This window comes from Oncorhynchus keta, chromosome 5 (assembly GCF_023373465.1).
Source record: "Oncorhynchus keta strain PuntledgeMale-10-30-2019 chromosome 5, Oket_V2, whole genome shotgun sequence".
NCBI classification, from domain to species: Eukaryota; Metazoa; Chordata; class Actinopteri; order Salmoniformes; family Salmonidae; genus Oncorhynchus; species Oncorhynchus keta.
In genome coordinates this window covers 34,370,052-34,385,128 of record NC_068425.1, presented here as the reverse complement: position 1 = coordinate 34,385,128, position 15,077 = coordinate 34,370,052, and the positions used below count along the sequence as shown (strand labels likewise).

Below are 15,077 nucleotides of genomic sequence, written 5' to 3'. Positions count from 1 at the left end.
ATTATGGAGTTCATTATCAACACACAGACATACCTGACACTGTTATTACGGAGTTCATTATCAACACACAGACATACCTGACACTGTTATTATGAAGTTCATTATCAACACACAGACATACCTGACACTGTTATTATGGAGTTCATTATCAACACACAGACATACCTGACTGTTATTATGGAGTTCATTATCAACACACAGACATACCTGACTGTTATTATGGAGTTCATTATCAACACACAGACATACCTGACTGTTATTATGGAGTTCATTATCAACACACAGACATACCTGACACTGTTATTATGGAGTTCATTATCAACACACAGACATACCTGACTGTTATTATGGAGTTCATTATCAACACACAGACATACCTGACTGTTATTATGGAGTTCATTATCAACACACAGACATACCTGACACTGTTATTATGGAGTTCATTATCAACACACAGACATACCTGACACTGTTATTACGGAGTTCATTATCAACACACAGAAAGACCTGCCACTGTTATTACGAAGTTCATTATCAACACACAGAAAGACCTGCCACTGTTATTACGAAGTTCATTATCAACACACAGACATACCTGCCACTGTTATTATGAAGTTCATTATCAACACACAGACATACCTGACACTGTTATTACGGAGTTCATTATCAACACACAGACATACCTGACACTGTTATTACGGAGTTCATTATCAACACACAGACATACCTGACACTGTTATTACGGAGTTCATTATCAACACACAGACATACCTGACACTGTTATTACGAAGTTCATTATCAACACACAGACATACCTGACACTGTTATTACGGAGTTCATTATCAACACACAGAAAGACCTGCCACTGTTATTACGGAGTTCATTATCAACACACACAGGTGCACAATCGCTGTTTACAATACAGTTGACATTGTCCTAACATATAAAGGTGTGTTTTGGAGGGCCACTGTCTCACCTCTTGTCTCCTGTGTTTTGTCCTGTAGTTTGTGGAGACCATCAGTAGTAAGCAGAGTGAACTGGACACCTTCATAGCAGAGGGCTACAAGACTGCTCTGTCTGAGGAGCGCAGGAGGTACTGTTTCCTGGTGGACAGACAGTGTGCTGTGGCCAAGAACAGCAGCGCCTACCACGGCAAGGTAAGGGTTAACACAACTGGCTCTGTGGGGTGGTGGTGGGGGGAGGGGGGTTTGTTGTCCAGGTAGCAATGTAAAATGCATGGGTTTGGTATCTGTCTGTCTCAATGGTGCAATAAATAATATTTTCTGCTGTTTATAATGGGCATATAACTGAATGATAAGCCTATACTTCTCTGTAATATAATCTATGTATACAATATTTATAGATATAGTGTGTGTGTGTTTTATTTATTTTATTTCACCTTTATTTAACCAGATAGGCAAGTTGAGAACGTTCTCATTTGCAACTGCGACCTGGCCAAGATAAAGCAAAGCAGTTCGACACACACAACAACACAGAGTTACACATGGAGTAAAACAACCATACAGTCAATAATACAGTATAAACAAGTCTATATAAGATGTGAGCAAATGAGGTGAGATAAGGGAGGTAAAGGCAAAAAAAAGGCCATGTTGGCGAAGTAAATACAATATAGCAAGTAAAACACTGGAATGGTAGATTTGCAATGGAATAATGTGCAAAGTGTGTATATATAACTCTGTGACCTTGGCCTGGGGTCATCTCATCACAACTCTATTTGTCAAAACTGATTAAGGTATCATCCCAAATGGCACCCTATTCCCTATGTGGTGCACTACTTTAGACCAGGGCCCTCTTTGAAAGATTACCATTTGGGACATAATATATGACAGGCTGTTAGGAGATGTTCTGGCTTCATGATAGATCCAGTTGATATAATATTCATAGTCTATTTCATTGCTGCATATGAATAATACCGTATTTCCTGAGAAACGTTAAGGAGAGGAGGATATGTAAAGAGGTTGTACAGGTGTGGGTGGATGGGTGGGTGTTAGTGCAGCTGTTTCCTGGGATCACTAAGGAGGGAGGGTGTGTGTGTGTGTGGCGGACGGGGCGACAAGTACGTACAAACACACACATTGCTGCTGACCATTTCTAGAACATGGAGTCCAGTGGTTTAATCAGCACGGGGGTGTGTGTGGGAAGAGCTCAAAGGCTGTGCTGAAGAGTCCTCTCGGAGAGAGGGGAAAGAGAGAGATGCACAGAGAGAGAGAGAGAGAGAGACACACAGAGAGACGGAGTGAGTAAGAGACTGGCGAGCGAGAGAGTGCGAGTACAGCTGCCGCAGCGAAGCAACGAGGTTGTGGTCTGAGTCACCTGGGACTCATTGGTGCAGCCTGGTTGGTTCTACACACACACACACACACACACACACACACACACACACACACGGACACACAGGGAAGGTGCTCTGCTCTCTGGGATGAATGGGGCTGAATAGAGGCTGTCTCTTAAATGACACCCTATTCCCTACATAGTGCACTAGTTTAGCCCAGAGCCCATACAAAGTAGGGTGGGAATAGAAAGCCATTTGGAACCCAGAGAGAGAGGGAATATAAGAGAGGAACAGAACAGGAATGTTGGAGGGAGAGTGAAAGTTACCATGAAAGATGACTGGAGATCTTCAAGGTGATGATGTGTGTTAGATCAGAAGAGCTTGGTGTGGCAGACGTTGTAGTCAAGACGACAAGGATCTAAAGAAGTGGATCTCTAAATCTTAGTCATGTGTTATAGCTTCCGTCTAGAGAAGTAGATCTCTAAATCGTAGTTGTGTGTTATAGCTTCCATGTGTTACACTAATCAATGACTGTTGTCTATAGCCTCATCTGGTGTGTGTTGACTTATTGATTGATCTCTATCTGTCCAGGGTAAAGACCTGCTGACCCAGAAGATCCCAGTATGGCAGCAGGCTTGTTCAGACCCCAACAAGCTACCAGAGCGGGCCATGCTCCTAGCCCAGCAGATGGGCTCCGGGTCCAGCACGGGCACCGCTTCCCTGACCATGGGGGGCTCCAGCCCCCTGAACACCTCCAAGTCTAACCTGTCCAACCTGGTCATCTCTGACCCCATCCCCGGGGCTCAGCCACTCCCTGTCCCCCCAGAACTGGCTGTCTTCATGGGTGGTGGGCTGGGACACCAGGCGGTGAGTGGTGGGCTGGGGCACCAGGCGGTGAGTGGTGGGCTGGGACACCAGGCGGTGAGTGGTGGGTCTGGGGCACCAGGCGGTGAGTGGTGGGTCTGGGGCACCAGGCGGTGAGTGGTGGGGCTGGGGCACCAGGCGGTGAGTGGTGGGGCTGGGGCACCAGGCGGTGAGTGGTGGGGCTGGGGCACCAGGCGGTGAGTGGTGGGTCTGGGGCACCAGGCGGTGAGTGGTGGGGCTGGGGCACCAGGCGGTGAGTGGTGGGGCTGGGGCACCAGGCGGTGAGTGGTGGGGCTGGGGCACCAGGCGGTGAGTGGTGGGGCTGGGGCACCAGGCGGTGAGTGGTGGGGCTGGGACACCAGGCGGTGAGTGGTGGGGCTGGGGCACCAGGCGGTGAGTGGTGGGGCTGGGGCACCAGGCGGTGAGTGGTGGGGCTGGGGCACCAGGCGGTGAGTGGAAGCATACAATATCTTTGAAGACGACAGAACAGACTCTAACATAACTCTAGAAGTCCATATCCTGAAGAAAATGTGGTGTGCATGCTAGCTTATGAAGGATCAATTGATAGCCTGAACATGTGAAAGTTGGTTTGGTGCCTGTAGCTTATTTGGCCAAGGAGCAGGACCATTTTAAATACCTACCACTGTATTACTGTGGTTCTCATTCAAACCCATGTAAATGTATGCACATTTGAAAAATATATAAACAGTATTACATCTGAATGCGTGCAATCTAAGTTGGGTCAGTCTGACCATCTCTGAACAAACATTAGTTTGACATTGATATCTTAACCGGTTTAAGATCAGAGACTAATCCAAATACTTCCCATTCAAGCCTAGGGAGCTTTTATTGACATTTTAAAAATGGTTTCAGGAAGTATAAACGTTATCTGAATGCAATGCATCTAATTTGGGTCAGTTTGGAGTTGACAGTTTAAACAGGGAAAGAGGAGATGAATAGAAATGACATGTTTTACCATTCAAGTCTATGGCCCGTTTCCTCCCCCATTTGAAATGCATTAGGAGCTCATTTAAATATTGTTATAGTTTAAAAAGTATAAATGCTACCCAAAATATTTTTTCAAGCAACCCGAGTTGGGTGTCACGGTTTTCATGTGGTGAAGGAGAGTCGGACCAAACTGCAGCGTGTATATTGCGATCCATGTTTAATCACACAACGTAACACGAATCCAAAACACAAACTCTACAAAACAATAAACGTAGTGAAAACCGAAACATCCTTAACTGGTGCAAACTAACACAGACTCAGGACAATCACCCACAATACAACCAAAGAATATGGCTAAGCTACACACCACATACAAAAACCCATGTCACACCCTGGCCTGACCAAATACATGAAGAGAAACACAAAATACTACGACCAGGGCGTGACATTGGGGCAGTCTGGAAATTGATTTCGTTTCAACAGTTTAAGTCGTTTAAGGGCTAATAATAATATGAGTATATAAGAAATGTAGAGAATACACACCTAATTACAACAAATTAATTGATACTCTTAATTTAAGCTTGGATTTCAGGCGAGTGTGTCTGTGAATAAATTGTCTCTGCTTCCTGAGTAAACAGACTAAATCAGCCTGTAAGCCAAAGACTCCTGGCCCTCAGTGGGGAAACTAAACTACTCATTTACATATTACACTTTTAATGATGCAGCGTATTAATTAGGTATTAAACTCGTTTTGTAAGATGAGAAGTGGAGGCTTTACATATGACCTATAAACAACACCTCTGTCTGAATATTCATTCTCTAACTGGATCTTTGCCAAAAGCTTTTATCCATCATTTCACTTTCTGAATAAACCCCCAGAAAGTCAGTCAACAAACTGGTTAAATCGTCTCTATGCTCCTTGGCAGAAGGTGAAGAATTGCAGGAAATGACCTCTAAAAGTTCTCTCTACTGTCAAGAGGGGGGCCGCTAAAATATTTTGCTCACAAAGTTGCTGCATGTGTGGGTGCGGGGGTGGGTGCGGGGGTGGGTGCAGAGGTGTTGATGATGAGTTAAGATTTTATATGGGCCCCACCCCCATCATATTTGATTTGGCCCCACCCCCATCATATTTGATTTGGCCCCACCCCCATCATATTTGATTTGGCCCCACCCCCATCATATTTGATTTGGCCCCACCCCCATCATATTTGATTTGGCCCCACCCCCATCATATTTGATCTGGCCCCACCCCCATCATAAGTAGCCTGTCCCTGTTCTAGACGAAACATTGAACGCAAGACTGTATATGGATATACTGTAGCTTCTCCTACACAACCTACACACACTATAGATACCAGACCATATGGATATACTGTAGCTTCTCCTACACAACCTACACACACTATAGATACCAGACCGTATATGGATATACTGTAGCTTCTCCCACACACACTATAGATACCAGACTGTATATGAATATACTGTAGCTTCTCCTACACACACTATAGATACCAGACTGTATATGAATGTATGTACAGTATACTACTGTTGTTAATGTGTCATGTAGTGCACAATTCCCCAACTGGTGGCCCGTCAAATTTACCGTCTACAAATGATCATGTTCCGGCCCACCGATCATGTTCCGGCCCACCGATCATGTTCCGGCCCACCGATCATGTTCCGGCCCACCGATCATGTTCCGGCCCACCGATCATGTTCCGGCCCACCGATCATGTTCCGGCCCACCGATCATGTTCCGGCCCACCGATCATGTTCCGGCCCACCGATCATGTTCCGGCCCACCGATCATGTTCCGGCCCACCGATCATGTTCCGGCCCACCGATCATGTTCCGGCCCACCGATCATGTTCCAGCCCACCGATCATGTTCCGGCCCACTGATCATGCGCTCAATCATTTTGTTGTTGCCTGCAGGTAAATGTAGTTGATGATCCCTGCTGTAGTGCATGTTTCTGAATGTATATATTCCGTGTTTCCAGAGGCTGATGGGTTCAGATGGGATTTCCATGGTGAACGGTACAACAGGACTCCACGGAGAGGAAGAGTACTGGACAGAGGGGGGGGTGTCAGTCTCCCAGCTCCAAGGAAGACCCTCCTCCCCCCAGGCCCCTTCCCTACCCCAGGGACAGGCCCCCACCCAGAGACAGGTCAGCACAGAACACATAATTACATAGGTAGTATATATACTGGTCGTATATTGTACAATTGATATCCTCCAGGGATCCATCTTAGTGTCTGCTAATGCTAAAATGTTATGTAAATGTGTGTCTGTTAATATTCAAGTGGATGCAGATGATTCTGTAACTGTTGTTTCTACACTGGGTCAAAACAAGCAATGTGATTGGTGATCGCTTAGGTCACTTTGTTTTTGCCCATTCTAACGTACAATTGAACAGTAACTGAATGCCTCGATGCCTGCCTGCCTGCTTTATAAAGCAAGCCACATCTACGTGACTCACTGTCTGTAGGAGTGATCTATTTTCATGAATGGGGTAGTGTACCTAATAAACTGTCTACTGATCTATCTATCTATCTATCTATCTATCTATCTATCTATCTATCTATCTATCTATCTATCTATAATCTCACTCACTCACTCACTCACTCACTCACTCACTCACTCACTCACTGTATGGAGATAATATACAGGTCATGTAGATAATATACAGGTAATGCATGTATCTCTATGCAGGTCAGTGAGCACTACTCCAATACCCTGCCCGTCCGCAGGCCCCAGCCTGCCAAGAACAAGACCTCTGTTGGTAAGAGAACTTAAGCTAACTCTGCTAGTCTCTGGTAGATAACTGTATACTGTTACTGTCTGGTAAGAGAACTTAAGCTAAACTCTGATAACTGTATACTGTTACTGTCTGGTAAGAGATAACTGTAGTCTCTGGTAGACTGTATACTGTTACTGTCTGGTAAGAGAACTTAAGCTAACTCTGCTCGTCTCTGGTAGATAACTGTATACTGTTACTGTCTGGTAAGAGAACTTAAGCTAACTCTGCTAGTCTCTGGCAGATAACTGTATACTGTTACTGTCTGGTAAGAGAACTTAAGCTAACTCTGCTCGTTACTGTCTGGTAGATAACTAGTATACTGTTACTGTCTGGTAAGAGAACTTAAGCTAACTCTGCTAGTCTCTGGTAGATAACTGTATACTGTTACTGTCTGGTAAGAGAACTTAAGCTAACTCTGCTAGTCTCTGGTAGATAACTGTATACTGTTACGTTACTGTCTGGTAAGAGAACTTAAGCTAACTCTGCTAGTCTCTGGTAGATAACTGTATACTGTTACGTTACTGTCTGGTAAGAGAACTTAAGCTAACTCTGCTAGTCTCTGGTAGATAACTGTATACTGTTACGTTACTGTCTGGTAAGAGAACTTAAGCTAACTCTGCTAGTCTCTGGTAGATAACTGTATACTGTTACTGTCTGGTAAGAGCTAACTCTGCTAGTCTCTGGTAGATAACTGTATACTGTTGTTACTGTCTGGTAAGAGAACTTAAGCTAACTCTGCTAGTCTCTGGTAGATAACTGTATACTGTTACTGTCTGGTAAGAGAACTTAAGCTAACTCTGCTAGTCTCTGGCAGATAACTGTATACTGTTACTGTCTGGTAAGAGAACTTAAGCTAACTCTGCTAGTCTCTGGTAGATAACTGTATACTGTTACTGTTACTGTCTGGTAAGAGAACTTAAGCTAACTCTGCTAGTCTCTGGTAGATAACTGTATACTGTTACTGTTACTGTCTGGTAAGAGAACTTAAGCTAACTCTGCTAGTCTCTGGTAGATAACTGTATACTGTTACGTTACTGTCTGGTAAGAGAACTTAAGCTAACTCTGCTAGTCTCTGGAACTTAGATAACTGTATAACTGTTACTGTTACTGTCTGGTAAGAGAACTTAAGCTAACTCTGCTAGTCTCTGGTAGATAACTGTATACTGTTACTGTTACTGTCTGGTAAGAGAACTTAAGCTAACTCTGCTAGTCTCTGGTAGATAACTGTATACTGTTACGTTACTGTCTGGTAAGAGAACTTAAGCTAACTCTGCTAGTCTCTGGTAGATAACTGTATACTGTTACGTTACTGTCTGGTAAGAGAACTTAAGCTAACTCTGCTAGTCTCTGGTAGATAACTGTATACTGTTACGTTACTGTCTGGTAAGAGAACTTAAGCTAACTCTGCTAGTCTCTGGTAGATAACTGTATACTGTTACTGTCTGGTAAGAGAACCGTATACTGCCAGCGTCACGTAAACAGGTTCATCTCCTCAAAGCAGATGGGAATAACAATGACGCTGTGAATCAGCTAGTCTTAGTAACCAAGTTAGCAACTAACATAGCATCTTCCTTAGTAAAAAATCTTCCAGGAGCCACATTGTGCTGTGTAGCGTGACACTGATGTCCCTCTTCTCCACCCCGGCCCCAGGTGAGACCCGTACCCTGCCCAGGTCTAGCTCCATGGCAGCGGGGCTGGAGAAGAACGGTCGTGCCCGTGTCCAGGCCATCTTCTCCCACGCGGCCGGAGACAACAGCACCCTGCTCAGCTTCTCTGAGGGAGACATCATCACCCTGCTGGTCCCAGAGGCCCGTGACGGATGGCACTACGGGGAGAACGAGAAGAACAAGATGTAAGTGTCTGTCTGTCACACATACATGGAATGAAAGCTTGTGTGTTCAGTACTACATATCAATGGAGGCTGCTGAGGGGAGGACGGCTCATAATAATGTCTAGAACGGAGTCAATGGAATGGCATCGAAACCATGGAAACAATGGAAACCATGGAAACCATGTGTTTGATGCATTTGATACCATTCCACTTTCTCCGCTCCAGCCATTACCACGAGCCCGTCCTCCCCAATGAAGGTGTCACCAACCTCCTGTGCTGCATATGAACCTGTAGACTGACATTCAGAACTGAGGATTTTGCGCAAGTCTTTGGTTAAACATCAATGCGTGATTTCCACAGAAGTCAAGAGTTAACCGCAGATCTCAAGAGGATTCAGTTCTAATGTAGTTTCCAGCATGTGTCTTCATCTTAACTCATCTTACCTGTTTCTCCCCTCAGGCGTGGCTGGTTCCCCTTCTCTTACACACGTGTGCTGCCAGAGAGTGAGAAGGAGAAGCTCCAGGTGAAGTAAGTAGATAATATCCTAGCCAGTACTATACCGTTCAGGTGAAGTAAGTAGATAATATCCTAGCCAGTACTACACCGTTCAGGTGAAGTAAGTAGATAATATCCTAGCCAGTACTACACCGTTCAGGTGAAGTAAGTAGATAATATCCTAGCCAGTACTACACCGTTCAGGTGAAGTAAGTAGATAATATCCTAGCCAGTACTACACCGTTCAGGTGAAGTAAGTAGATAATATCCTAGCCAGTACTACACCGTTCAGGTGAAGTAAGTAGATAATATCCTAGCCAGTACTACACCGTTCAGGTGAAGTAAGTAGATAATATCCTAGCCAGTACTATACCGTTCAGGTGAAGTAAGTAGATAATATCCTAGCCAGTACTACACTGTTCAGGTGAAGTAAGTAGATAATATCCTAGCCAGTACTACACCGTTCAGGTGAAGTAAGTAGATAATATCCTAGCCAGTACTACACCGTTCAGGTGAAGTAAGTAGATAATATCCTAGCCAGTACTATACCGTTCAGGTGAAGTAAGTAGATAATATCCTAGCCAGTACTACACTGTTCAGGTGAAGTAAGTAGATAATATCCTAGCCAGTACTACACCGTTCAGGTGAAGTAAGTAGATAATATCCTAGCCAGTACTACACTGTTCAGGTGAAGTAAGTAGATAATATCCTAGCCAGTACTACACTGTTCAGGTGAAGTAAGTAGATAATATCCTAGCCAGTACTACACTGTTCAGGTGAAGTAAGTAGATAATATCCTAGCCAGTACTACACTGTTCAGGTGAAGTAAGTAGATAATATCCTAGCCAGTACTACACTGTTCAGGTGAAGTAAGTAGATAATATCCTAGCCAGTACTACACCGTTCAGGTGAAGTAAGTAGATAATATCCTAGCCAGTACTACACCGTTCAGGTGAAGTAAGTAGATAATATCCTAGCCAGTACGTTCAGGTGAAGTAAGTAGATAATATCCTAGCCAGTACTACACTGTTCAGGTGAAGTAAGTAGATAATATCCTAGCCAGTACTACACCGTTCAGGTGAAGTAAGTAGATAATATCCTAGCCAGTACTACACCGTTCAGGTGAAGTAAGTAGATAATATCCTAGCCAGTACTACACCGTTCAGGTGATGTAAGTAGATAATATCCTAGCCAGTACTACACCGTTCAGGTGAAGTAAGTAGATAATATCCTAGCCAGTACTACACCGTTCAGGTGATGTAAGTAGATAATATCCTAGCCAGTACTACACCGTTCAGGTGAAGTAAGTAGATAATATCCTAGCCAGTACTATACCGTTCAGGTGAAGTAAGTAGATAATATCCTAGCCAGTACTACACCGTTCAGGTGAAGTAAGTAGATAATATCATAGCCAGTACTACACCGTTCAGGTGAAGTAAGTAGATAATATCCTAGCCAGTACTACACCGTTCAGGTGAAGTAAGTAGATAATATCCTAGCCAGTACGTTCAGGTGAAGTAAGTAGATAATATCCTAGCCAGTACGTTCAGGTGAAGTAAGTAGATAATATCCTAGCCAGTACTATACCGTTCAGGTGATGTAAGTAGATAATATCCTAGCCAGTACTACACTGTTCAGGTGATGTAAGTAGATAATATCCTAGCCAGTACTACACCGTTCAGGTGAAGTAAGTAGATAATATCCTAGCCAGTACTACACTGTTCAGGTGAAGTAAGTAGATAATATCCTAGCCAGTACGTTCAGGTGAAGTAAGTAGATAATATCCTAGCCAGTACGTTCAGGTGAAGTAAGTAGATAATATCCTAGCCAGTACGTTCAGGTGAAGTAAGTAGATAATATCCTAGCCAGTACGTTCAGGTGAAGTAAGTAGATAATATCCTAGCCAGTACTATACCGTTCAGGTGATGTAAGTAGATAATATCCTAGCCAGTACTACACCGTTCAGGTGAAGTAAGTAGATAATATCCTAGCCAGTACTACACCGTTCAGGTGAAGTAAGTAGATAATATCTAGCCAGTACTACACCGTTCAGGTGAAGTAAGTAGATAATATCCTAGCCAGTACTACACCGTTCAGGTGAAGTAAGTAGATAATATCCTAGCCAGTACGTTCAGGTGAAGTAAGTAGATAATATCCTAGCCAGTACGTTCAGGTGATGTAAGTAGATAATATCCTAGCCAGTACGTTCAGGTGAAGTAAGTAGATAATATCCTAGCCAGTACGTTCAGGTGATGTAAGTAGATAATATCCTAGCCAGTACGTTCAGGTGAAGTAATTAGATAATATCCTAGCCAGTACGTTCAGGTGAAGTAAGTAGATAATATCCTAGCCAGTAAGTTCAGGTGATGTAAGTAGATAATATCCTAGCCAGTACGTTCAGGTGATGTAAGTAGATAATATCCTAGCCAGTACGTTCAGGTGAAGTAAGTAGATAATATCCTAGCCAGTACTACACCGTTCAGGTGAAGTAAGTAGATAATATCCTAGCCAGTACGTTCAGGTGAAGTAAGTAGATAATATCCTAGCCAGTACGTTCAGGTGAAGTAAGTAGATAATATCCTAGCCAGTACGTTCAGGTGAAGTAAGTAGATAATATCCTAGCCAGTACGTTCAGGTGAAGTAAGTAGATAATATCCTAGCCAGTACTACACCGTTCAGGTGAAGTAAGTAGATAATATCCTAGCCAGTACTACACCGTTCAGGTGAAGTAAGTAGATAATATCCTAGCCAGTACTATACCGTTCAGGTGATGTAAGTAGATAATATCCTAGCCAGTACTACACCGTTCAGGTGATGTAAGTAGATAATATCCTAGCCAGTACTATACCGTTCAGGTGATGTAAGTAGATAATATCCTAGCCAGTACTACACCGTTCAGGTGATGTAAGTAGATAATATCCTAGCCAGTACTACACCGTTCAGGTGAAGTAAGTAGATAATATCCTAGCCAGTACTACACTGTTCAGGTGAAGTAAGTAGATAATATCATAGCCAGTACTACACCGTTCAGGTGAAGTAAGTAGATAATATCATAGCCAGTACTACACCGTTCAGGTGAAGTAAGTAGATAATATCCTAGCCAGTACTACACCGTTCAGGTGAAGTAAGTAGATAATATCATAGCCAGTACTACACCGTTCAGGTGAAGTAAGTAGATAATATCCTAGCCAGTACTACACTGTTCAGGTGAAGTAAGTAGATAATATCCTAGCCAGTACTACACCGTTCAGGTGATGTAAGTAGATAATATCCTAGCCAGTACTACACTGTTCAGGTGAAGTAAGTAGATAATATCCTAGCCAGTACTACACCGTTCAGGTGATGTAAGTAGATAATATCCTAGCCAGTACGTTCAGGTGATGTAAGTAGATAATATCCTAGCCAGTACTACACTGTTCAGGTGAAGTAAGTAGATAATATCCTAGCCAGTACTACACCGTTCAGGTGAAGTAAGTAGATAATATCCTAGCCAGTACTACACTGTTCAGGTGAAGTAAGTAGATAATATCCTAGCCAGTACTACACTGTTCAGGTGAAGTAAGTAGATAATATCCTAGCCAGTACTACACCGTTCAGGTGATGTAAGTAGATAATATCCTAGCCAGTACGTTCAGGTGATGTAAGTAGATAATATCCTAGCCAGTACTACACTGTTCAGGTGAAGTAAGTAGATAATATCCTAGCCAGTACTACACCGTTCAGGTGAAGTAAGTAGATAATATCCTAGCCAGTACTACACCGTTCAGGTGAAGTAAGTAGATAATATCCTAGCCAGTACTATACCGTTCAGGTGAAGTAAGTAGATAATATCCTAGCCAGTACTACACCGTTCAGGTGATGTAAGTAGATAATATCCTAGCCAGTACTACACCGTTCAGGTGAAGTAAGTAGATAATATCCTAGCCAGTACTACACCGTTCAGGTGAAGTAAGTAGATAATATCCTAGCCAGTAAGTAGTACTAGCCAGTACTACTGTTCAGGTGAAGTAAGTAGATAATATCCTAGCCAGTACTACACCGTTCAGGTGAAGTAAGTAGATAATATCCTAGCCAGTACTACACCGTTCAGGTGAAGTAAGTAGATAATATCCTAGCCAGTACTACACTGTTCAGGTGAAGTAAGTAGATAATATCCTAGTACTACACTGTTCAGGTGAAGTAAGTAGATAATACCTAGCCAGTACTCAGGTGAAGTAAGTAGATAATATCCTAGCCAGTACTACACCGTTCAGGTGAAGTAAGTAGATAATATCCTAGCCAGTACTATACCGTTCAGGTGAAGTAAGTAGATAATATCCTAGCCAGTACTACACTGTTCAGGTGAAGTAAGTAGATAATATCCTAGCCAGTACTACACCGTTCAGGTGAAGTAAGTAGATAATATCCTAGCCAGTACGTTCAGGTGAAGTAAGTAGATAATATCCTAGCCAGTACTACACTGTTCAGGTGAAGTAAGTAGATAATATCCTAGCCAGTACTACACTGTTCAGGTGAAGTAAGTAGATAATATCCTAGCCAGTACTACACTGTTCAGGTGAAGTAAGTAGATAATATCCTAGCCAGTACTACACTGTTCAGGTGAAGTAAGTAGATAATATCCTAGCCAGTACTACACCGTTCAGGTGAAGTAAGTAGATAATATCCTAGCCAGTACTACACCGTTCAGGTGAAGTAAGTAGATAATATCCTAGCCAGTACGTTCAGGTGAAGTAAGTAGATAATATCCTAGCCAGTACTACACTGTTCAGGTGAAGTAAGTAGATAATATCCTAGCCAGTACTACACCGTTCAGGTGAAGTAAGTAGATAATATCCTAGCCAGTACTACACCGTTCAGGTGAAGTAAGTAGATAATATCCTAGCCAGTACTACACCGTTCAGGTGAAGTAAGTAGATAATATCCTAGCCAGTACTACACCGTTCAGGTGAAGTAAGTAGATAATATCCTAGCCAGTACTACACCGTTCAGGTGATGTAAGTAGATAATATCCTAGCCAGTACTACACCGTTCAGGTGAAGTAAGTAGATAATATCCTAGCCAGTACTATACCGTTCAGGTGAAGTAAGTAGATAATATCCTAGCCAGTACTACACTGTTCAGGTGAAGTAAGTAGATAATATCCTAGCCAGTACTACACCGTTCAGGTGAAGTAAGTAGATAATATCCTAGCCAGTACTACACCGTTCAGGTGAAGTAAGTAGATAATATCCTAGCCAGTACGTTCAGGTGAAGTAAGTAGATAATATCCTAGCCAGTACGTTCAGGTGAAGTAAGTAGATAATATCCTAGCCAGTACTATACCGTTCAGGTGATGTAAGTAGATAATATCCTAGCCAGTACTACACTGTTCAGGTGATGTAAGTAGATAATATCCTAGCCAGTACTACACCGTTCAGGTGAAGTAAGTAGATAATATCCTAGCCAGTACTACACTGTTCAGGTGAAGTAAGTAGATAATATCCTAGCCAGTACGTTCAGGTGAAGTAAGTAGATAATATCCTAGCCAGTACGTTCAGGTGAAGTAAGTAGATAATATCCTAGCCAGTACGTTCAGGTGAAGTAAGTAGATAATATCCTAGCCAGTACGTTCAGGTGAAGTAAGTAGATAATATCCTAGCCAGTACTATACCGTTCAGGTGAAGTAAGTAGATAATATCCTAGCCAGTACTACACCGTTCAGGTGAAGTAAGTAGATAATATCCTAGCCAGTACTACACCGTTCAGGTGAAGTAAGTAGATAATATCCTAGCCAGTACTACACCGTTCAGGTGAAGTAAGTAGATAATATCCTAGCCAGTACTACACCGTTCAGGTGAAGTAAGTAG

The 15,077-nt window shown here is 42.9% G+C and overlaps 1 protein-coding gene across 31 annotated transcripts in view; it reads left to right on the top strand.

Annotated features, from left to right (window-relative positions):
* The window catches only part of LOC118372694 (brain-specific angiogenesis inhibitor 1-associated protein 2-like), a 163,095-nt gene that overhangs the window by 117,225 nt on the left and 30,793 nt on the right, over positions 1–15,077 (top strand). For 30 of the 31 annotated variants that reach the window (XR_008137182.1, XR_008137178.1, XR_008137181.1 and 27 more), the window contains exons 6-11: positions 1,005–1,157; positions 2,885–3,187; positions 6,105–6,272; positions 6,818–6,887; positions 8,556–8,757; positions 9,196–9,264. Coding sequence is in view for 8 of the 31 variants with exons in the window: in XM_052519775.1 (XP_052375735.1) it covers positions 1,005–1,157; positions 2,885–3,187; positions 6,105–6,272; positions 6,818–6,887; positions 8,556–8,757; positions 9,196–9,264 (965 nt within the window). In the remaining 23 variants the exon portion in view is untranslated. The remainder of the gene's footprint in view (positions 1–1,004; positions 1,158–2,884; positions 3,188–6,104; positions 6,273–6,817; positions 6,888–8,555; positions 8,758–9,195; positions 9,265–15,077) is intronic. The other variant, XM_052519776.1, reaches the window with a different exon arrangement.